Genomic DNA, 24576 nt, shown 5'->3' on the forward strand with positions numbered 1-24576 from the left:
CTTTCTGTGCACATGTACAGACAAATCAACTGCACAAGGAAGAAGAGAGTATATTAATCGGGTATTAGTGTCCAAAACTCTTATTTATCACATGGATAAATTATGGCTTCTCCTTCTGCTGACTTTCCTCCGTGTTGAGTCTTCAATTTATTGACTTTCCAGCATCAAGCTCAGTTGTGTGTGTGAACGAGAGACAGAGGGAGTTTCATTTTCTGGACAAAATTTGGTTAAACAGTAGAAGAAAATGTGGTGATGACGTAAGGCTACAGAGGAAGGGGAGGAGGAAGAAGAGATCAGAATTGCTCAATTTGGTATTTTTTGATTATTCCATATCATTATATTTCTGATAAACTTCATCAGATTCACCTCAACAAACAAAGAAATTTGAAACCTTTTTCAGATGAGAGGGGTTGGGGTTGGGTGGTGGTGGTGGTGGTGGTGGTGGTGGGGGAAGGGGGGGGGGGGCGTTGATGCTTGAATGGCGACGATGGCTGATGACTCAGGTGATGTGTCATACTCTGTGCTATAAAAGGGAACTTTTTACATTTTGTCCACACAAACACACACACTTACAGTACACACACTGGACTCAGAAGGAGGTTTGTTTACAACAGCAGGAGAAGAAAGATGAAATGTAAGTTTGTTTATGATACTTTTGTACTGAGTGAGTGAAGATTTGTGTGTGTGTGTGTGTGTGTGTTGGAGTGTGTGTGTGTGTGTGTTTGTAAGTGTGTGGCTGTGTGTGTTTTTGCGTGGAGGAGGAGGAGGAAGAGGGGGGGTCTTTCCTGCACGTGGTCTTTACTTTTACTTTCAGCTTGAGAGAGTTCGTGTGCTAATGAATGAATGAATGAATGAGAGAGTAACTGTGGGACAGTCTTGGCTGAAATGCCCTGATAGCTGCAGCTCAAAGTGGGAAAACTCAGCTCCGTTTGAATTTCACCAACAACGCGCTGCTTGGCGTCAGGTTGGGCTGTGATTGGCTGGCTAGGCGTACGTGTGTCTGTGTGTGTGTGTGTGTCCGTGTGTGTGTGTGTGTGTGTGTGTGTGTGTGTTAAGGGTTTCCCTGAGTAGTCCGGTCTTTTGAAGAAAGTACTTGGATTCTTTACAATTCGACAACAATACTCCATTATAAGTAAAAGTCCTGCATTTAAAATTCTACTTAAGTAAAAGTACTGGAGTATTATCCACTAAACATAATATAACAACTTATTTTGTTAGTTCTGATGGATCAATGTGTGAGGAGCATTTTACTGCTGGAGCTAGTTTTACTGACTTTATATACAGTTAGCTAGTTTAGTCCAGTGGTTCCCAACCTAGGGGTCGGACCCCTCCAAAGGGTCATGAGAAAAATCTGAGGGGTTGTGAGATGATTAATGGGAGGGGAAAGAGGGAAATGTTTTTACACAGAACTCTGTTTTCAGTTTGTGAATTATTGCAACATTTGAAGAGCTATTTAACTCACAACATGTCGAAAACATTCTGTTTTCGGTGGAGCTGCCAACAACTCACAGACGTCTGAAACGAGACGAGGAGACACAACCACACACTGCTTTTTTTGTGTGTGTGAAAAAGGTTGGTTTAGTCTTTAACGATGCATTGCATGTTATAAATCAAACAATCATCTCTTTTTTTTTTTGCATGTAAAATGTCAATCTGTAAAGTAACTAGTAACCAACGATTAACGTAGTAGAGTAGAAGTATAAGGTACCATAAAATGAAAATGAAAAGTAAAGTACCTCAAAACTATACTAAAATAAGGTACTTGAGTAAATGTACTCAGTTACTTTCCACCACTGAACTGACTGGGAGCTGCCAGGGACCGACCTTGTTTCACCTGACAGCCCCGGTTATTAATGGTCGGGTATTTAACAGTGTTTTATCAATAAAAGTCAAGCTGGATCTATTTGCGATTGCTGGACAGTGAAGGTGGCTTCTCCCTTTTTGCCTTTCCCAATTGGTGGAAAAAGGTTTAACGTGCGGACGGTGAGATCGATTTAGTGGCGTGGCCCTAACCCGAACGTTAGCGTCAACTTGTTACGGGTTTGTCTCCACGTCTAACGTAGCGTGGGGGAGCGTTATCGGCTTCGTAGAAGTTGTCAAACTCGGTGGGAGAAGTGCCAGGTTTCGGTTGCTGTGTCAAGCGTCCTCCTTCCTGACACACTAGACAAGATGCAGTGAACAATGGACCTCTTCTATGCTACAGTTGCATTTAATGACATGAATGACGGCTGCTTTGTACTTAGGGGAGGCTCTGGTGTTGTGTGTGCTGGCTCACTAGAATAACCTACTGGGACACTTAATGTTATCGATTCACCAGCTGTCACGAGTCAAAATGGCTGCTGTGGAAAAGGTCTTTTCCCGACACCCCACATCCGTCACATCGGGCCATTATAAGGTGTTGACACGGCGTTGTCTGACTCCGGCGTTACATACTGTGACACAACTAGATGATCGGTCGGCGGCTGCGTCGCAAAAAACCCTAATGACTAATGACAAAAAAACGGGAGCCAAGAAACAGCCAGCGTGTGTTTGTTTTTTCAGGGAGAGGTGAAATAGGTCAATCGGATGAGTCAGGTAGGCAGACAGTGATGTCCTCATTGCACATCATCAGGGCGATTAACTGTAATGCAATTTGCACACTCACAGTCCCGGACAATGATCACGGATTGATTACAAGAGAGGGAGTGAGTCAGCGTTGAGGCCACTCTGCCCCAGTGGCCAACTGCGGTACTGCATATACTGGTAATACCCGGGCCGGGGTCACCAATATACTTTTTATTTTTAAAGGCAGCTAATGTACTATCGCATAAGGGAGAGAGATATGTCATTATTAAGAGGTGAGTGCATTTTTAATAGGCTACTTCTGAATATATCTTAATTAACACCAGTTTTGTTTCCTCTTTTTTTTTTCCCCTCAGTTTTCAGTGGTAAATAGCAAACGTTCATCATGTTAATTCTGTGATCACTGCACACATGCACACCACAGCAGCAGAGAGGCAAACATTGCAGCAATAGGGAAAGTGTCGCGTGTCCAAGATGTGATGTAACATGTGACGGATCGATTTTTGTATTGATAAACGAGCCCAAGACTTTGGGGATCGATCCGCCCTGCCCCTGCTGCTGACAGAGCAGCTTGGGCCACAAAACAAGGTCGATTATTACTAATACTATCATGAATTTTTGATCCAGAAAGGTTTAACGTTTGTAAGACTTTCCCAGAGTTTGGAAACAGCTATTTTTACGTGAGTAGACGGGAAGCAAGGTGGAAAAAAAGGGAAAAAAACATTTTTGCATTCTGTGCCAGGTGTGAAGCTGTTACTGGAATGAATGGCCCCGTCAAGGAGTTTAGTGTAATGCAATATATCCCTGGGCTAGGTGCATAAACAACCTGCCAAGTTAGTGGTTAAATCCGATAAATGAAGCCAAGACAGTAACTTTCTATTTCCTACTACAGATATATTGGAAAGTTTTTGCTTTTTAAACAGCTGTTGCATTGATTTAATATTATTAATAAACATTAGAAAGTATTTTTAGTTTAACTTCTTTCTATGGTTTTCAGTTCATGTCACTAGTATGAAAATCATCTTGCAGGGACTTGAAGTTTCCTTAAGTAGCAGTCGTAGTAGTTTTTCCTTTTTTCAAAGCTCTGAACGCTATTTACTTTTATTCGTGTAAAAGTTGAAATGTGACATTCAAGGGGTGGTCAAACGTGCCAGATTTAACCGTAACAAAACTCAGCGGTCACACTCTACGTGGTCAGAGGATAAACCTCTGAAAAGGAATATTTAGCCACAATAGATGAAAAGGACAATGGCCCCACTGGATTAAAAAGTTCTCTCTAATCACTTGGATTTAAAGCATCACTCAACACATCAACAGGGAGGGATCTCGACATCGCATGCTATCTACTGAATTCCAATGTGGCGGCGCGGATTTGTTTTTATCTCTAAACCTGTGTTAATTGATTATTTGGCCACTTGGGGACAGCACAACAAGCTGTGAATGCAATAAATTAAAATGCAAAGTTGGAGGTGGAAGCCGGAAAAACCAAAACAATGGGCCAAAAGACACTAAAAAGCTCTGTAGAGCTGAAAAGGAACTGCAGAGTTGAGCGATAATTCACTTTGGGTTCAGCGCTGTGGGTGACACCTCTCGCATTAGACATAATAAGCTGATCCATTGGTAATATGAAAATATTGATTATTGTAACTTTTAAGTTCATTTCAACAGACTTGGAATTAGTTTTTTTTTTTTTTTTTCAGCCTGTAGAAGAAGCACGGGGGGGGGAAATCAGCAACATTAAATATATAAGGTCACATTGATCCCACACACATTGACGGATGATGTTCTTCTCGGTTTGTTGTTTGGTGTTGGAGGATGTTGACAGTGCATATGTATGCAGGGCACTTCAGAAGTTCGCTGGAAGTTCTTGAGAGTAAAATTGAAAGGTCCAGCTGGGGAAATGAGACGCTCACACAGAGGCAAACACAGGAAACTCCAATGTTTCTGTAAAGCCTCTGACTCAGCATAAAAAGGGCATGAACTGGAACGGAAACTGTGGAAGTGTTTGAGACGCTGCATGCATGCGTGTTGATGTTTCGTGTGTGAGCAAGTGTGCTGACGAAATGACCCACCAAATACATCAAAGACAGCCCATTCACTCTGCTTTTTAAGCAATTTGTCCTGATCTGTAATGCTGTCACAGCTGTTCCCTCTGCCAAATGCATGACTGTACACTACAGAGCCGGGGGATGTTTTCTTTAATCTGACAGAGGGTTTTTGCTGATGTCTTGTTCAGTAATTTTCCAACGGTCAGATGATTTAGTGCGCCACTATATTGTTTGTGTCCCGAGCTGAGAGAAATAGCTGACACTGTAACTGATATTTAGCGGGGTTTGTTGGCAGAAAGCCATAAGCGCACTTATAAATATTCCAGTTCTGAGAGCTTCAATGAAAAAGGTTATCAGGCGGAATACAGAAGTCCAAGGTCTTGACCTTCAGACCTCATATCTCATGACCTCACCTGAGCTCGCCACAACCGTCTGCCCTGGAAATACTGTCAAACTGACTAGACTGTGGCTACGTCTCTGGCTGGAAGTTAATGTGTGACTCACGGCGAGACATACAGTATATCATACAGTAATTTAATTTTCACCGTATAAGAGGATTACTTTTCAGACATATGGCAAGACGGTGTCACTTCTTAGGTCTCGTGATAAGATCTACACGTGATTTTTATACTCAGTGAAAGCAGACGACTTTGCAGCTGTCCACGTTTCCTGTTTCCACCGAATGCTGGGATAAACTGCTGCAGCTGCCGTGCGACCCTGAACAGGAGTAAACAAGTAAAGAAAAAACACATGATTGAGACGAAAAAGCTGCAGCCGTTCGGTGTATTTACATTATGCATTTATCTCTCCATAAAGTAGGGTTCATTGTTGGCGGCGGAGTCCACCGTCCTCGCACTGGATTGAAGTTACTTTCACACTCACGAGGGATTCATAGGGAACAATATGTATGTATATAATCCAGTGTTTGTAATCGTATCTCATTTACTTTTTTTTTTTGGTGCATTTCCAATTTGTTCGTGAAAAACCTGATTTGAAACGCGGACAATTCAACCGAAAACCTCAAAATATTGCGGAAAACAGTTTTCTCGCTCGCCTGGGGTGGGCAAGTTGGTGTAGCAATTAAAGCCAAATGTGTCAAAGAAAACAGCGGAGAAAACCGATGAGCAAGCAGCAAAGACATCATGGTTATCATGGAGCGTGTGACTAATGCATTCCCTGAAGCTTCCGCTCCACTGGAGAGACTAAAAATAGTGGCAGAGGGAATCACCTGATCTGTGCAGAGCAATGAGGAGACCTGTTGATAAAGGAGGCGAATGGTTTCTACATTTTGTTTTTTGGATTGATTGGCGCTCTTTTTAACCACGTCATTTTCTTGTCTCCTCTCCTTCCGCAGTGGTTTTGTGGCACCGGACTGGAACACTAGCGCCACCAGGTGTGAAACACCTCGACGCGTCCGACCCCTAATATTAGCATTAGCAGTAGTGGATGGAAACGCACATTAATTTGCCGATTGCGTGGAAAACTCGGTTAAAAGTTGTGCTGAATTCGGATGGAGACCTGACCGTTGCTATCGGCCTCGCTGCTCACTCGCGTGACGAATCACAGGGAGGCTTTTATTGTGTCGCAGGAAACACAATGTAATTGTCTTTTGTGCCTGAAAAAAGTGGGACAAAAGCGCCACTGTTTACTGTCGGCCTATTTTCAAACCTAGTAGCCTGTCTGACTGCTGACATTTGCAATGCAGTAGTCTTCTGCCAAGACTGGGATCTGACTTTAAGCTGTACTGACCTGGGAACTGTGACACACACAGAAAGAGCTTGTCGTCCATCACAGGTTGCTTCTAGGTTACGTCAGACACTTTGTTTGTTTCTTGGAAGGTCACGGACATAAAAGGTCAAAGTTTGACTAAATAATCTCGCGTCATTGTCCACATACCAACTTTCTGCTGAGCTTTTAAGACCATGAGACTCAAAGGAGTTTGCTCAAACTCCGTCCTCTGTTGAAGACCCTGAGATGCAGTTTAAAGTTTTGGGGGGGAAAAAAAAACCTGTTAAGTGCACCTACTGTTACGGTTAATTTGTCACACTGTGCTATCAAAAATTAATTTTTATGCTCAAGATTAACGTTAAAACTGATTCAACTTTGAGCACGGTCGAGAGACAGAGGACCTTGCTGCTTATGTTTGTTGTCGTGGCGATTTTTTAATAATAAATCTGCATGAATCCACTGTGACACCTCTCTAAGACGTAAATAACTTACGATGATTAAATAATAACAATTATACATTTTCTTTCTGTCGCGTTTCAAGGCAGAATTAAAAACAACGACGAGGTCTTCATACTTGTAGAAATAGGTCTGAAGACAAAACTTCGTGATGTTTTGTCTGTTGGTGTGTGAGCGGCAGTAAAAGGGTTTAAAGAGCGGCGTGACAGACACTCCTGACAAAGTGGATGTTTTCCCTTGAAAGAGTGCAGCCGGAGGCGTCTGCCCGCTGATTTCACCACACTGAGATTAATGTGAGTCAGACGACTCCACCGGCTCCCCTCTCCTTTTCCAACAGGACGCCCAGAGCAGGGTGGGAAAAAAAAAAACAAAAAAACCCCACAGCATACCTCTCATTCCTTCTCCCTGACCTAACACTAACGGACAGTTCATTTCTTTGTTGCTCTGGCTAATGGGATTTTTTTTGAAGTTGCATAAACAAGCGGAGAGATTCACAGACATGAACTAATCTTGATTCCAGTGATATTTCTTCGAATACAGATCATTGTTGATTAGGCTCTTTGAGATTTAAGCTCAAGAGACAGAGACAAAACAAACCGCAGAGGATTCTGTGGAATTATTCCCCCTCATCTTGATTAAATGGTTTCTGGATTAAAAAAGGCTTCTCCTTTCCGTAGATTTATTAAACACAGGAGGAGATAATCGAACATGGAGGCCCATTCATTTCCCTACTGTTTCACTTTTGTTCCTAAATTGCACGGGCGTTAAATTTCCTCCTCTGATTGAAACCAAAATAATCGAAAGTCCTTATACCTGATCATCAAAACAGGATGTCAGTGCTACTACTACATAATGACCCCTGTAAGCGTTGTGTTGATTTTGGTAGAATAAAAAGACCAGCTGTATTTTTATACGACTTGTAGTACATGGTTAAAGCTGCACCGGTGAAACCTTTTATATCAACAACGGGTCAAATGACTGCTTGAATGTGAAAGGTGCTGCTCATAGTGACACACCCCGGGATCTCTGCACTTAAACCGATCAGTGCAATATCATTATTGACCAGCAGGAGCAATATTCAGGACTGCGGTATATAAACCAGAATTACCCTTTAATATGCCCAGCCATCTGCCCTGGAGCTGGCGTTAGAAGAGCAGTTGACTTTCAGAGATGATTTTGAGCACGCAGATGATGCTGCTGTTCGCGGGACTCGCAAGACGTCGAGGGGAAATGTAAACACGGGTCATTAAACCGAAGGGGAACAAATAAAATTCATCAATCCAGGTCGTCATTGGACAAATAATCGTCATGCGCTTTGTTGCCTGTGTGAACTATTGTTCATGTTTCCCCGTTTTTTTCCAGAGATCTATTTCTTCCTCTCACAGCCAAACACGTTCAGCTAGTAAATATGCTATGACATAGAATCAGTGTCTGACCCGTTATGGTGTCCAAACCTTCATTCACAATCTTAGATCTGAGCTTCTGCACTTATCTGATTTTTTTAATAACTATTCATGTCTGGATCACAGGATGCGACTTGTCTCTGGTAATGGAATTAGCTGAAAGCTAGGCTGAATTTTTTTTGCACGCTAGCATCAGCGTAAGACTTTTGAACTTACTCTTCTGCTCCTTCTTTAAAACGCGTTTCAATTACGGTGAAAGCTTCATGTGTGTGAATTTAGGCGTCTTCCCGAACTGAAATCGAGTTGGGGTTTTTAGTTCGATCTCACTGAGCTACTTGTTGCTATCTGCTTTAACGCTACTCAGGCAGGTGCCGAAAACTACGCCAACTGTGTCGATTTACTTACTTTTCGTGACAGATACAGACTGAAGCATTCACAGAAGCTGGATGCAGCTGCATCAGGATTTATCGTGGGCTACATATCCTGTGGTCTAGACCTCGGCTGGATCACACACAAAGCTGCTAAAAAACAGGCCGCTTTGGGGTTTTCTTGGTGATTCACAAACAGAAGGTCTGGGCCAATGAGAGGGGAAGAGAATAAAGAGCAGCCGAGTAGCCACCTGTTGTGGGACTGTGTGTTTGCGAGCGCAGCTGTGAACACTGTGAGCAACTACAGCTGAAGCTTAGTCAGTTGTATCATTCTCTTTGAAATAACGTGGACCTGGCGCTGCAAGCTGAAGGGCTGGCAAACTTGTTTCAAGGGGAAGAGATAAATAATCCAGCAGCGACTTTTACTGGTGCGACAATGAAGTTGTTCTTTAAACTACAAGTTCTGCTGGCGTTTTTACCTCCTCGGACCTTTTCTGACCTTCTCCGCGCACCGTGGAAGCAGGTGAGGTTCTGCCAGAGTTCCCTCCTCTGCTTCCACAAAGCTGTTTTAATGTGACAAGACCGTAGACCTCAGAACTACTTTGGCCCCCGAAAAGCTAAATCGACTGCAACTTGAGAAAAAAAAAAATGTTGCTGGGCAAAACACAGGCGAGTGAAGAAGGTGTCTTCAGCGGGTTAATGTGTGTGAAAACGTGTGAAAACGCTGCAAATGCGTGAAAACTAGAAGCAAATGCGAAAGCGCTGCAAAGTGAGTTTTTGTGTCTTTTTTCGTGTCTTCACAGTAATTCATGACCCCACCCCTTGTCTTCTCCACCTGCTGCTATTGGCCGAGCTGTTCGTCCATTCATCATGTCGCCCCACCCGCAGTTACTCCCTCTGCGGCACGTACGGGTCAATGATCCCTCAGGTGGAGAGCCTGGTGAACTCCTCCAAAAAACTCCATGACCTGGTAAGCATCAACAGCTGTTTTCAACTTTACACTGTCACAACGCGGGATAATTAGATGGTTGGAGTAGACGGTGGTGGAAGAGGTATTCAGAACTTTTACTGACGATAAAAAGTAACAGCACTGCATTATAAACAAACTCCACTGCAAATAAAAGTCCTGCATTCAAATTTGTACTGGAGTAAAAATACACAAGTGTTATCAACAAAAGTAAATATACTCATCATGAAGAACTGCCCTTCCAGATTGTTAAAACATCACATTATTAGTACTGATGTAAACAGTGTTTTAATGTTGTTTTTTATACTGTAGTGATGTTTAATAATATAGTAGTTTACATTGTATTTCATATACTAATTATACAGTTTATGTAAAATCTTAACCTGCCAAATAACTAGTAACTAATCGCTGGAAAACAAAGGTAGCGGAGTGAAAAATGTACAGAGTTTTCATCTGAAATGTAGTGGATTCAAAGGACGAGGCAGCATACAATGGTAGTAATCAAGTACAGTACAAGTACCTCAAATCGGTACTTCAGTACATTACTTGAGAAATTTCGGAATACATTTTGACAACAAAACAAAGTAAATAGATGATAAATACAATACATACAGATTTGATATTTACACGTGTGTGTGTTTTGTATTCAACATATAAATACAGTATTATCACATTCTGTTTAATTATGTAATTGTCTGTGGCTTTAATTGGATTTAATTTATTATTCCTCAATGTAAACACAAGACAGTCGAGCAACAAACACTGCATGGCCTAGTTTTAATTCCCAGACCATCGTGCGTCATCTTCACTTCTCAGGGTCTTTAGAGAAACTGATAAGTAAAGATGAAAAAGAATGAGGCTCGTTTTTTAGAGCCTCCTCTCACATTCTTCTCTTTAGTCGTCTAAAGTTGTGTGGTAGTTGTATGTTAATAGGAAACTTTGTTTCACGTCATGTTTCCAACAGTCAGGCGATGAACTCCTAAACTTAGCTGCTGCAGAAAACAGACTTCATGGTCTTCCTCACATGCAACACACGGTTGCACATCTCAATGCACTGAAGGTAACGTTTCTGAACCAAGGAATCCGTTTCTGATGTTGACCTTGTCCACCGACCTTGATTACCGTAGAAATGCTCCGAGTGTCTACTGACTGTCTACTTAATGTGCCCCCGCAGGTTAACGAGTCCCTTTCCCTGCTCTATGTGTACACTGAGGCCTTTCGGCTGCATGTTGACTGGCTGAAAACAGCCCAGGAAAACTTCAGTTTGCCCTCCCAGGCAGCTGAGGGCGCCAGCGCTCACCTCCTGAAGCTGTCCAACCTCCTCAACACATCTCTTCAACAGGTGAGAAGACCGCCGTGGTGTGGCGGGGTTATACGGAGGACAATTCCACCCGGAAGTGAAATCAAAATAGATATTGGAAAAAGGAAGATTACATTGTTTTTTACTCTGCCGATAAGGATAATCAGAACATAAATAATAATATTAAGAAGAACAAAAAGAATCTGTAAAATATGAAATGGAAATGTTTAATGTTACAAGTTTGAAATTTGAGTAACAGTAAGTAAAGGAAGGAATGGAAGGAAAATGAATAAGCTTGCAATGGATGCATACTGAAGCCAAAACTCAAATATCACTAAGCTTGAAAAACACTCAAATTAAAAGCAAAAAAAAATAAAAAATCAAAAAATTACATCAAATAAAATAGAGCAGGCAAAATGATCTGCATTAGGTAATTTTTTGGAGAATTTTATTGTCACAAATATACTTTCAATGATGGCTGTCATTTAGAGTCATTCTCAGTTGTGAGAATTAAAAAGGATAAAATAAAAACGACAGACTCCTTTAAAACTTTAACAACCATTAAACCATGAAGTCTCAGTTGCATTCAATATTTTTTTTTTGTCATTGAACTTGTCTAATTTTCAGTCTATCACATGCAGTTGCAAGAACAACGGCCAGACGAGAAAACAAGTTTGAAAAATAGGCGTAATTGCACTGCTTAAAGTGTGTATTCACACAAAGCGTGTGTGAAGTGTTAAAACTGAACACTGGAGCGCTACTTCCCTTTGATCAGGTGATCGAGAGAAACAAAAGGGGTTCATGTATTAAGTGGTTTCCCAAATTCTGTCCGATAAATTCTGACTGTTGTTGACGATGTTGCCACTGACCATCCTCTCTGTCTTTAGATGAGCGAAGAGGTTCCTCAGTCCCCGCCTCCCTCCCTCCCTGTCGTCTCCACGGCCTTCGACGTGCTCCAGTTCTCCGTTGAGATCTCCGAACGGTTAAAGGTCTTCTGCATCTGGTCAAAAAGAGTGTTACTAAAGCTCCAAAAATCACCCCACTGCCCCAGACATTAAGAGGCTGCCTCCGAGTGTTAAGTTCTTCCTTCAAAACCACTGTCAACCTATATGCTTTTGGACTTTCAGCCGTGCTAGCAGCACGGCCCTGGGGATGGCAATGTCAGTGGGTCGGTCCCCTTGGTCCACCACTTTGATCCGGACATACATATCTCAACAACTATTGGTAGCGTCGCCTTGAAATTTGGAACAGATGAACGATACATTGTGCTCGGAGGATGCACTTTAATGACGCTGGTGAGCCCTTGACTTTTCCTGTGGTGCTACAGCAGCACGTAAGTCTTCAATTATACCTGCCATATTTCAATGTCTGGCGGATGGATTGGCACAAAATTTGGCACAGACATTTTAAGGTCCCCAGATGATGAACCCTGCCGACTTTGGTGATCCCCCTCCGGCGCCACCAGGTTGGCGTGTGGTTTTAACTGAAGCATCTCAACAACTATCCGGTGTACTGTTGTGACATTTGGTACAGATATTTATGCCCACCGTTGGGGTGAATTGTAATAACTTTGATGATCCTCTGACTTTTCCTCTAGCGCCACCATCAGGTCAGAATTCCAGTTGGTCCAGTACTTTTATTTATGACGGAAAACCTGAAGGACTAACGACATTCCCAGCAGCCTCGACTTTTGCGTTTTGTGCTGCTCAGAAAATATTAGCATGCTAATATGCTAAGCTACAACGGTGGACACGGTAACGGTTCCACCGGCTCAGCATCGGCAGAGTAGCGTCGTCACTGTGAGCACGTTAGCAAGCTGATGTTGGCATTTAGCTCACCGCCGCGCCTAGATTCAGTCTCTCAGAGGGACTAGCATGGCCCTAGACTCTCAGTCTCGTTTACGCATGGTGATGAGCAGGATCCTGCATGTTAAATAAGATTCACTTCCGGGGTTTCGACGCCATGACAGCGAGATGTTGAGTTCTTGATACATTATGGGGGCTCTGTTTACAAACGTTTTCAGCTCTGTGTAGTCCGCCATATTAACATCTATTCAGCAGTAAAACAGAATGTAAGTTTATTGCACGTTTGCAAGAAAATACGCGTATGGCACATTTTACATGTAGCCTGTTGAAACGTTTTGTACTAATGCACTGAGCTGAATTTACTCCCTTTATGACTGTTTACACTCACATGGCCTGCTATGTGTTCATCTACTCATGAGCTAAATTACAAGAAATTGTTGTGGAATAATTAATATTTTTTTACTGATGTTTTTTTTGGTTTTTTTTAATCTATTTAGGATGCTATTTATGAGCTTTTTATATATATTATATATGTGACAGTGTTTAGTGTGAGATGCAGGCATCTCATTGTTTTCTAAGGGTTATGTATTATGTAATATTTAATAATAATATTAATAATAAAGTATTGTCATGCTGTAGTGACTTTCACAGTACTATTTATACATTTCGTATGTTTTGTATGTTTGAAGTCATTAATAAAATTTTACATTGAAACAGAGATGCGACTGCTCCGTGCTGGTTGTGCTGGTTAATACAATCACCGACTCGTTGATGTTGTTCAGGGACAAAGATACAGCCACAGAGGCAGATACGATCTTTATTGGCCGAGGAGAGCTTCACTGGCCGGGGCCAAAGAACCGCCGTTTTTTTTTTTTTCCTCAAATGCAATTAAACAACATCGCACACTTAGATGCTGAGGGGACAAGTCTCCTCGGATGTGATAGTGACTACTTGTTTTTCTTTTTTTCCGAGGTTTTTAAGTTTTCCAAGGTAAATGGAAAAAAAAAATTAGGCTCCAAAATGACGCGTGATCCGCGTGGACCTTTTCAAAGTCACAGATGTTACTAGTAACATTAAACTCTTTTCTAGCGTGAGTGCCACAGTGAGCCATAACAGTGAGTCAGTGTGAACAATACCAGGAACCTGAACCTCACACCATTAATTATTCACACCTGTGCTTTTCCTTCCGTGACGTGTCAAAATGTCTTCTGTGAAAAATTCCTGTCAATAGGAAAAAAATTTTGGCAGAGTTTTTCCTCAATTGTTCAAAACAACTGCTTTTTTTTTTCTGATCTGCCACAGCTGTTAAGGTTCATGCAACTGACACTAACTGAGGTAAGGGGAAAGATTATGGTCAGTGTCTGAAGAGACCAACCCTGACACCCTCCCACCCTAAGAAGTTCTGTGGGGCTGTAACAAGACCAGCCCACCTCCACCAACACACCAACCTAGGTTGTTTTAAATGTGTGAACAAACAACCAGCGCTGTCATTTCTCTGGTGACAACCGTAACAGCGATCCCCGGGTGTAAACACGCCTGTTAGCAGCCTGGTGTAACATTCTGGAGAAATGTCACAGTATTCCTAAAACTCCACACCTTCTGCCGAAACGCCACTCGCGGCAGGGTGACACGCCAGGGGCTGCACCGGCCGCCGCGCTCCCGTTCTGCCGTGAACCTCGTGAGTGAACTGAAGTAGCACACAGTGACTTGCATATCCGCCAGCGTGTTGACACGTGGCCACGGGGAGGTGATCTCACACACTGCCGGCCTCCGCGGGCACGTCGGAGCGATCCGGCGGTCAGTGGTAGCAGCTGAGAGCGGCATCCGCTGCCCACAGGGGCGGGTGGGGGGAGCCTGGGTGTCAGAGGAAAATCCTCTGACTGGATATGAAGTGAGAGAAGGAGGGAGAGAGAAAGACAGGCTCTGCGTGTGGAGAGTGAGAGTGATCAACGGCTGAATATTTCCCTGCTTTTCCTCCGCAAAGGGACGTGACAATGATTGATATAATTATAAAGAAACAACGTCACGGTTCGGGACACCACCGCAACAAGTAGCTACTAACGTTCATCATTTTAGTTCTTCCTGGATTTTCGCCCAATGATAAAAGATTTTATCTGTATCCGCTACGGAAAGGAAGTGAGGGCAAAGGAGGAAATGTAAAAGAGCAACGCATTTTGCTGCAGATCAGTCACGATCAGATATTTTTCTCTCATTGATTTTTCTTTTTATCCTCCTCAGTTTGTGCCACATGGAGCACATCTGTGTGTGCCATATGCAGTGATCCTTCTCTTTCTCCTTAACTTTCTAGACTTCTGGCACAGCGCATGTCTCAGCCAGGCATCCGTAATGCCATTGTTCCCAGGACAGATCACGTCCCTCAAAAATCGGATTACTTTGCACATGGGTGGTGCTACACAGATGGTGCGTTTTAAGAATTTCATACAATGTTCAAGTAATTATCCACGTTAAGTTGCATAAATGTGGCACGACGACCCGCACGCTCACGTTCTTCCTCTGTCTTATCTATGCATGGATACACCGCACAAGGAACCATGCAAACACACAGACGTACACGTTTGTGCGTTTACACGTGTAGAGACCATCAATAGCCCAGTTTCCATCCAAATTTTTGCACAACTTTTAAACAAGTTTCCCAGAAAACGGGCAAAGGAATCTTTGGACCCTTTTGAGCGGCTTCTAAAAACCCATCTTTCTAGGCAAGCCTTTTTATAGACCGCCGTCCCTCTCTCACTGTATGTGTTGGTTCATGTTCAGCTTGGTCTGTATCTCACTCTGCTGTGTTTGCTATTGAAATTTATTACTTTAATTGTATATTCATTTATATTTTTCGTGTGTGTGTGTGTGTGTGTGTGTGTGTGTGTGTGTGTGTGTGTGTGTGTGTGTGTGTGTGTGTGTGTGTGTGAAGCACTTAGTAACTGTACGTTGTAAAAGGTGCGATATAAATGAAGCTTTACTCACCGTTTATTCACTAAACCTGTTTCCGTTGTCGCATTTTGTTTTTATTGATACACCAACTCTTCCACCTCAGCAAAGCACAAGACTTTATCGCGATGTTTCGACTTGAATTTCCAGCATTTCCACTGAGTTTCATGATGCTTAAGCTGCATTCGTGTCACACCAGAGTCAGGATAATTATCGCAACCAAAAGCTTCTGGGTTGCAGACGGTGCTCACATCTACTTCCAAGTCGTGAACACAGGTGTGAAATTTTTGAGTTTTCAGCAAGCTCCACTGTATCCACCTTAAAAATATGGAGGTACCCGAAAGCCGAACAAATACGGACATCTCACATCTGCCGAGACTGTTGTTCTGCGTAACTGAACCCAAATTAGGAAGTGAACACACTTTCTCTCATTCACACACACACACTCCCACACACACACACGCGCGTGTGTATGACACCCTTCAGGATCCAACCCACAGGGGCAGCAGCAGTGGGAGGACAGGGGGAGGAGTGGAGGTGAGGACAGATCACTCTGGGATAAAAGTTTCGGGAGCAGCGGCAGCAGACACGAAATCCTCTATAGAGGCCGGTTGGACGGTTTGGAGAGTTTCTCCACTGACTGCAACCCACAACCAAACTCAGCTGCAGCCGCCTGAGACTCTCGCACTTCTGTACAGCAGGTGAAAGAAAACTGAGAGTGCAGCACGCGAGAATCCCCGGCGGACTTCCCGACAGGTGCGCCTGCTAGGTGAAGAGCGGGACGTAAATTTATTTTGAACAGATTTCTAGCCGAGGATCAGCGGCGCTGAACGGAACTACAGCTGCAGAATGACAGTAAGTCAGAGCCGGTGCAGGGAGTCCCTCGCTGCCTCAAAACCAACAGGAGAAAAGTGTTCTCAGAATAAAGGGTCAGTTCACCCAGATTGTGAAAAAACCTACTCTCTCGCTGACCTCTAGTTGAACCTGGTCGTGCAGATAGTTTTGGTTTCGTCCGGGCAGAGTTTTCTGCCGTCGCCCGAATACAACCGGGGTAAATAGAATCAAATGTTTGGTGCTCACGGCATCGAGCGGCACCGTGAACGACTTTCAGCCCCCTTTGAAAACTGCTCACGGTGTATTCGGTGGAATCACCCTGAGCGAACAGCGTCAGCGATTGGAAGAGAGATGTCGCCGGAAGCAGAAATCTCAGACACAGATGCATCAAAACACGGACCAGCCAAACTAAAGCTACCGCACCTGCGTGAAGAGATAGTGGCGTGTGAAGGGGTTTTTGAAATTTGGGGGAACTGACCCTTTAAGATCGGAGTTTGCCAGATGTGGGATGAGTATAACTTGATCATTTCATGAGCAGGTACAATGCACGAATCAATCATGAGTAAAACTGTATCTACAAACAGTCAGTTAAGCTTTACTCCGAGCGCATTGTCTGAGAGAATTTAAACCCATTTTAGAGGCATAATGATCCTTTTTCTCTGATATAAAGAAGCTCTTCACATCCCTCTGTTGCATTGTCTCTATTTCAGGTACAGTACAGTCATATGAGCATCATGTGTCGTAAGACTTGAACTGATCATTTTAGAAAAACAGGAATAATTTAAGGTTGTAATCTGATTTTTGCGCATTATAACTACTGGCAGATTGCAACATCTTGTACCTAGAAACCGATCAATTACAGTTTTTATTGCAAGTGTAAGTTATAGAACTCAATGTAATCGCACAGGAATTCCTCAAATGAATATTTGATAAATATGAATAACTGGGAGTATCCGCTTTGTCCTGTAGATATTCAAGCTTTCATAACCGACTTAAACAACATGAACTACTAAAATCTAATTCCCCTTCACAAATATTAGCCTGAACTATTAAATATTTGATGAGAAACGTCAGAAATTATGTACGTTTTTAAGTTGTTATTTTCTTCGCACAGCGAGAACGTTCGATTATCATGAAATCCGTCGACAGCGGATTACAAAATCGTTTTTTACAAATGCATGAGGAGCGACTGGAAAATGAAAAAAAGAAGTTCCCGTGAAGCTTAAAAAAAAGATTAATTCCGGCATTTTCATACATTACACACAGGTAGAGAGTGTATGTTCATGTCATCTTACATGCTATGTGTTACGCTGAGGCCTATTTTAGGTGGACACATCAATACTTGCGTCGCCTCCTGGACGCTCACCAGCGCCGACGGACGTGTGCATGTCCCAATACACTCACACCAGAACATATCGTCATTCATCACTTTGATGTTTGTGGGCCACAGAGATCCACTCCCATGTAGAGGACATCACCGGGAAACACACACACACACACACACACATGGGGGCCAACCTCATGTGTCCGTCTTATGCAACCTGGGCGCTCAGCCCGTCGTCCCACAGAGAAGCCGCCGCAGTTGTTCCGTGCTGGCTGAGACCGGCGTCACCTCCTCTTGCACTTGATTAAACCCGACCGACTCTGAGCGCGTCAGCTATGCTGCTCACTGAATCCCCTCTTACCCCCCGACCCCCCGCACTGGGCAGCTCCTCTGTTTTTATTCCCACCATCGGCAAACTTTAGTTAGGTTTTTATTTATCTAATCAGGAGTCTGTATGTACTGCCACATTATCATCATTGTAAAGTCAAAACCATGCATCTCAAAATTGGGTGATAGTGATTCTTTTTTCTGATAAATTGAAAGACTAAGAGTTCCTTTTGGTTTTGGTTCCTTTATGGGTTGAGAAAATGCTCCTACTTTAAAGTTAAATAAATCGTTTCAAAAATTAAATGAAAATAGCTACTGTTTGTTTTATTTCCCACTGTTTTGTCCACGATAACGCCAATTTAAAAAACAAAAATCAGCAAATAATGAGCATGAAGGACACGTCTTTATTTCAGCTGCCAAACAATTTAAAGCAACTTACCTCACTAATTACAAGATTTCAGCCTCAAGTGTTAAAAATCATTTTGTCTCAGAGAGACCCGAATAGCTCAGTAATTAGAGCACGGCACAAACACTGAGAGCAGGAGAGCTCAGTTTCCACCGAGACCACCCACACTAAAAATATATTCTCACATAGCGGAGAAGGGTTAGACATCGAAACTATGCCATAGCGCTGCCGCGTAAGCTGCTGTGTCACTGCAAGTCCCAGTATTTAGATCCAAAAATGGAAAAGTTTTCATTCTCGTCATTGGTAATCGTAGCGTAGTCATTTGACGGATGATTAGTTTGGTTGTGCATCTTTCTGGTGAGACACGGTGCAGGCACAACTAGGTGACCTCTGGCATCTGCTGCAGCGTGATGAGGATTTTCGAAATCTTTCTTGGTTCTATTGAAACTCTACCCCCGAGACTTTACAAATGATACATCTTTAGATAGAAACATTTGCACAGTTGATCATTAAATCTGAGCGCTTGTCTTTGAGACTGTCGGTGTGAACGAGTATCTGCGTGCAGCACATTCATGGCTCCCACTTCTTCTCTAATGAGCTGTAATGAGCTGGCCTGGATCGAGTGACACCAAATCCCAGCCTGGGCCCAACGGTGCCAGCTGTGGTGGAAACGTCAACGTTCCACCAGACAAAACAAAGCTCAGTGTGTGTGTGTGTGTGTGTGATCAGGGTGGCCGGCATCGCCATGACAACAATCGTCAGGACAACGCTTGTGTTACGTGCTAAAGCGCTGTAAGGGGCTCCACTCTGAGATGAAGCACTTGAACCTCACAAATTTTGCTTTTGCTCATCTTAAATGTTGTAGTAAAAACCCCCATTTTGGAATGGAGATTTCTGGTCCTAATTAAGACAGTAATTTACTGATTGGTGGAGCCAATAATATTGCATATTGATGAGTCAAAATATCCACCAGGAAAGTGGTTCATTTGGTCCTTCAGTACTCGTTCCCTGCTGTTTGTTTTTTTTTTTTTTTACCACTGACTTATTCACACCGTGACGACGAAGACGTTATTTTTTTTTTGTGTATTGAACCGTCTCGTTTAGAAGACGATACGTTGACAGGCCTTCCTCGTGGCAGGATTTTGACATAACACACCAGGAAACGCACAGATGTGAATAGTAGCATCGACGACGGCTGCCTTCCATTAAGCTGATCCGGGGCCAGGGCCCGGTTTTGTGAATGCTAGGTCCCTGACATCCCAAATACATTTTGAAGGAAAGCCGAACAGATGAGGTTTTCTGTAAATCATCATCATCATCATGACAACATCTTTAATTCATTTTTCACCAATTTTTTTTTTGAAATACTGTATCCACTTGTAGTGACTAGAGCCTTATTAAACTTTCTACGGTTATGTTTAGACTCTCAGAGCATTTGTTCACGGTCGGGGGAAAGATCGTGGTCTGGTTTAATACAGAAAACATTCACAGTGACTCCAGACACATTTATTTGTGTTTATTTACATTTGGCCAAAACCAAAATCTCTCCCCAAACCTTGGCCAGAGTGCTTTTGTTGCCAAAACCTGACCTCAGACAGGAGTCAGGATTCATACTCCAGTCTTTAGACGGGTTTCCATCCAAATGTAGCTCAAACTCTAGCCGAATCTTTCAGTACGTTTACATGCACACTGATATTCCACGGTTGTTCCAAATATGACAGTATTCGGAATTTGATGGGGGTCACGTAAACAGCATGTAAACAGGAATATTGCTGAAATATTTATTTTCATTGGCCATGTAAACAGCTTAGTAGGAACATTGTCTTTTTCGGAATGAGGGCAAGAACCGGAATATTTTGTGCATGTAAACGTAGTCACTCATTCATTAAAAAAAAAAACACAAAAAAAACTTTGCTTCTGAACTTAATCCAGCCAGTGATTATGTTTGTCTCCACAAAATAACAGGCAAAACCGTTTAGTAGTATATGAACGTTATTTCTAGAAGACAGGGTTATGCTGGGACACTTCGGTGCAAAGGAGCCCCCGTTAATGTTGTTAGTCACAACTGTGCTCTGTGAAAAAGTCGCTGGGGAAAAAAAGCAAACAATACCTGTCGCACACGCAGATCAAAACTGAGAACCACTGCCTCAAACTCATTTGATAAAGACATGACTGATGAAAGTGACGCCTACCCATATTTCATAAGTTATCGCTTAGCTTTTCTCACTATGTCTATAAAAGTCAGTCAGCAACCATGCTAATCTGTATGCTGAGGTGTAGTACAGGAGTACAGACCGGTGGTTCCCGTCACAGACAGAATCATGATTGAGATAAAAATTCTTGAGTTGGCATGGAATCCGGAGTTGTTTAGCTAAGAGGTTCCAAGATGCGCCTCCATGGTTTTTAAATATGTTTAACTTTTTCATAGCCGAAAACAAGATTCGATTGTGGTTGGAGCACCCTGGAGACAAGCCCGAAACAGGAAAGGAGCAGTACGAGAGAGTAACAGGAAACCAGAGTTGGGGAAGGAGGGAGGCAGTGGAAACACACTCTACACACACACACACAGTGGCTTCTCATGTTTTATTTGAAAATTGTGTCCATTTGCACCAGTCACGGAGTAATCCTGTCATCAGCGCATCAAATCTGAGACAGTTTCTGCAGATTCTGCACCAACACGTCAGACAGACCAGACTTGCTTCTTGAACTTTAAAGTTTGCCACTAAGGGCGAGTGCAGACTACAAGACATTTTCTGTCCCCGAGTGTTGTCACGTGGATGTGAGCGTGCACAAACTGCACAACTGATGTCAGGTGAGGAAGTTCCTCGTCTGAAATAATGTCCTTTTTTTTTTCTTAACATTCGGCCAGTGACCGAGCTTGACGGGGGACAGAGGCAAGCCGTCATTGTTCCGTGTTCCCCCCCGTTTCCTCGCGCACGCTGATCCGATGCCGCTGTCCTCCTATCTCACACTTGCCTCCAAGATGCCCCAGCTACAAGCGCATCTTGTTTTTAGCTATGCTGACATCGTTCGTGATTGTGTTTGGGACAGGGTCATGATCTGTGCTCGGGTAAAAGCACGGATTTTGTGAAGAGTTGAGAGTGTTTGTCTCAGATCTAAAAAATTTGTCTGGCACAGGCAAAAATCTTGTAGTCTGCACTGGCCCTAATCAAATTTTGACTCCATTTGGCTGTTCCTGCAGAAATTCTACCATTATGATTATGAAGGGAACAGTCGTTATATAAGTCCAACACACGGCACACTTGTTATCACCTTTTTGTTCCGTCTGTGTGCCCAGGCTGCTACAAAGCTTCTGGATGAGATGTGCCATCTGACGGCTCAGTCTCTGACAGCACTGGACACATCGGAGCACTTCAAGGTCCTAAAGCTCCTGGGCGAAGGCTCCTACGGAAAAGTCATGCTGGCTGTACACAGGAAGAGAGGTGAGGGGGGAAACTAACGGTTGTTTCGTTATAGCCCCAGGACATCAAAATAACACCTACATCAGTTTCATTTCCTCGTATTCTCCAGGTACTCCGATGGCTCTGAAGTTCTTCCCTCGCGAGTCCACCTCTCTCTTCTCTTTTCTGAGGGAGTATAACCTCTCTCTGTCGTTCTGCACCCACCCATCCCTCACCGGAGCTCTGGGAATCGCCTACTCCACACCCTCGCACTACGTCTTTGCTCAGCAAGCGGGCCTCTTTGGCGACCTCTACGACGTCATCTTGCCTGAGGTACACGGCTATTTCAGCAGAGCTCTTAAGTGTTCTGAGCACCACAACAAATACTGCGTGAATCACGGTGTTTGTGCTCAGGTTTCCATGGTTAGGTGAAATGAAAAAGCATGAATGATGAAGTGTAAAGAACCGATCCTCATCATAACCGACAGATGGTTAGACGTCTTGGATCTGGCGGTTCTGCCATTGGAAAGTTGTCGATTTCAGTCATGACTGTGAAGCAGAGGGTGACGGAGATTCACTCCTCAGATTCCTTCTCATTCAATTAGACGTTTTTTCTGATTATAACTCACATCCATCTCCCTCCATTGTCCCCCTCCCCCACCCCCTCCCCAGGTCGGTATGGAGGAGGACTGCTGTCAGCGGGTGGTGTCCCAGCTCTGTGGCGCACTGTCCCATCTGCACTCCCTTGGTTTTGTCCACAGAGACCTCAAACCAGAGAACGTCTTCCTGTGCGACTCCGCCTGCCGCTGGGTCAAATTGGGAGATTTCGGCATGGTCAGCATAAAGATTCATTCAGCTTTCAAATGAAAGCATTTCTGAGTAGCCTAACACCGTTAGGCATGTCTAGCTAAATCATACGCCAAATTGACTGTACCATCTGCTTAGTGAAGACAGAGCAAAAGGAGTCCAGGCTTCAAAACGATGGTAAAATTAGATGTAATTAATGTGTTTGTACAAGCAGCAAATATATTAATGTTTTACCCCAGGTGAAGGCCAGGGGCACCAGGGTCCCGGAGGTCTGGTACAGCTCCCCTTACTGCACCCCTGAGGCTGAGATTGCTCGCAGAAATGAGGACGGCCGGAGAAGCGTGAATGACGGGAATGGTGGTGTTAACAAGGATGAAGCGAGAGAGAAGAAGTCAAGAGTCTGGGTGTCTGTGGAGCCCAGCACAGACAGCTGGGCGCTTGGGATCCTAACCTATGCCATGCTCACCGGCAGTCATCCCTGGGCTGAGACAGCCAGCAACTGCCGCTCATACCTGAGATATCGGGAATGGTTTGACAGAGCGAAAGGCCCTGAGGATGAACTGGACGTGTGGGCCGAGCCGCAGACAGAGAGCGCACGGGATGCCATTGATTTAGATGGGCCAGAACTTGGACGAAAAGACCGCCCTCCCATAGCACCCCAGTTTGCGTGTTTCACCCCGCTGGCCCGCTCCTTCTTCCAGTCGCTCCTCGACCCGAGACCCCGGCTTCGCAGACAGCCTGAGGATGCGCTGAGCTACCTCGGAGGTGACTGGATGATGGAGAAGGAGAGGATGAGGCTGGAGGAGGAGAGGAGGAAGAGCAGACGGAAGGGAGCAATCAGAAACATGAAAGAGATGGAGGGGAGAGGAGAGCGATGAGCGGAGACAGTTTATCAAAATGATGAGGAAAGAGACAACGCTGGTGGTCTGTCAACTTAATGATCACAATCGGTGTTATCTCAAGGTTATGTTGGGTTTATTTTATTAAACCTCTCAAATACTGTTTTTAGTTTGGCAAACACCACTGTACTTTGTTGCTTTTCAAAAAACATTGTGGTCATAAGTACACTGTACTATAAAGCTTACACTGATTCGTTTAAATCATCTATCTAGTAAAAAAAACATTATTTGGTTGAAGCTTGTAAAAGGTGAACATGAGCGGTTTTTCTGTTTTTTACATCATTGTAAATGTATTTCATATCTTCAGGTTTAGGGCTGTTGGTCGGACAAAACAAAACATTTGAAGACATCACCCAGAAATCGTGATATAAGGTGGGTCTGTTTGTTTGTTTGTTTTTTTCAAGTTGCTGACGGTGATGGAAAAATCAGTTCCCACACGTTTCACCTCTCCAAGCACGAAGAGAGCGACTTTAGAAAATTCCCCTTTGTTCGATGAAAACAACATGGTTTCTGAGAAATCTGGTTTCAATTTTGAGAAAGTGTTACTGTTGTACTGTTGGAGGCTAACTGCTCTTTTGATCAGGGCCTTATTCATTTTTGGCTGTTATTTAAGTCATTTATCAATATTTTTTTTAATTAATCGAGAATATTTACTATAGAAATAGTTGTATCTTATATATCAGCTTGTAAAAAACTGTGCAACAGTTGCATTTCTGGAGATTGTTTGTGTTTCCTAGTGCTGTAATGCTGTCATATCCTTGAAAAAGACACCTTCTTTAGCACACTGCCTCTATATTTGGGTCTAGTCTTTTGAAAGTGTGGTACGTCATAGCGTGCTATGAACTGTATATAGACTGCAGTGGTGCCCTGTTTTACAGCCATAAACGTGTCCGGTCCTTTGATTTGGCTTCAAATCAATGTCAGTCTTTCTGAAAGTAGAGACTGTTACAAATCAGTTACAAACATTTTAGTAGCGCTTGCGTAGCACTATTCCACTG

At 43.4% G+C, this 24576-nt stretch overlaps 2 protein-coding genes across 3 annotated transcripts; both read left to right on the top strand.

The window, feature by feature from the left end:
• The first annotated feature begins 580 nt into the window (after window positions 1–580).
• On the top strand, window positions 581–12421 carry il11b (interleukin 11b). 2 transcript variants are annotated; one of them, XM_040122009.1, is made up of 5 exons: window positions 581–634; window positions 9369–9535; window positions 10497–10592; window positions 10707–10874; window positions 11720–12421. In XM_040122009.1, the coding sequence occupies exons 1-5, from the start codon at window positions 628–630 to the stop codon at window positions 11888–11890; spliced, it is 609 nt and encodes a 202-aa protein (XP_039977943.1). In that variant the 5' UTR covers window positions 581–627; the 3' UTR covers window positions 11891–12421. The 2 variants fall into 2 exon arrangements, with proteins under 2 accessions (XP_039977943.1, XP_039977944.1); XM_040122010.1 differs by lacking the exon at window positions 581–634 and adding an exon at window positions 9056–9088.
• Window positions 12422–21418: 8997 nt separating this feature from the next.
• si:ch211-171h4.3 (serine/threonine-protein kinase SBK2) lies at window positions 21419–23557 on the top strand. The gene is made up of 5 exons (XM_040121939.1): window positions 21419–21541; window positions 21674–21914; window positions 22003–22205; window positions 22545–22706; window positions 22919–23557. Exons 1-5 carry the CDS (start codon window positions 21419–21421, stop codon window positions 23555–23557), a joined length of 1368 nt encoding a protein of 455 aa, XP_039977873.1.
• The last annotated feature ends 1019 nt before the right edge of the window (window positions 23558–24576 follow it).

Source organism: Xiphias gladius, chromosome 24 (assembly GCF_016859285.1).
Source record: "Xiphias gladius isolate SHS-SW01 ecotype Sanya breed wild chromosome 24, ASM1685928v1, whole genome shotgun sequence".
NCBI classification, from domain to species: Eukaryota; Metazoa; Chordata; class Actinopteri; order Istiophoriformes; family Xiphiidae; genus Xiphias; species Xiphias gladius.

Bases quoted from the DNA above. Each gene is read 5' to 3' on its own strand.
- il11b (XM_040122009.1), top strand. The intron at 10,593-10,706 runs GTAACGTTTCTG...GTGCCCCCGCAG, and splicing joins CACATCTCAATGCACTGAAG to GTTAACGAGTCCCTTTCCCT. The intron at 10,875-11,719 runs GTGAGAAGACCG...CTCTGTCTTTAG, and splicing joins TCAACACATCTCTTCAACAG to ATGAGCGAAGAGGTTCCTCA.
- si:ch211-171h4.3 (XM_040121939.1), top strand. From the start codon at position 21,419: ATGCCGCTGTCCTCCTATCTCACACTTGCCTCCAAGATGCCCCAGCTA. The intron at 21,542-21,673 runs GTAAAAGCACGG...CTGTTCCTGCAG, and splicing joins GGGTCATGATCTGTGCTCGG to AAATTCTACCATTATGATTA. The intron at 22,707-22,918 runs GTCAGCATAAAG...GTTTTACCCCAG, and splicing joins AATTGGGAGATTTCGGCATG to GTGAAGGCCAGGGGCACCAG.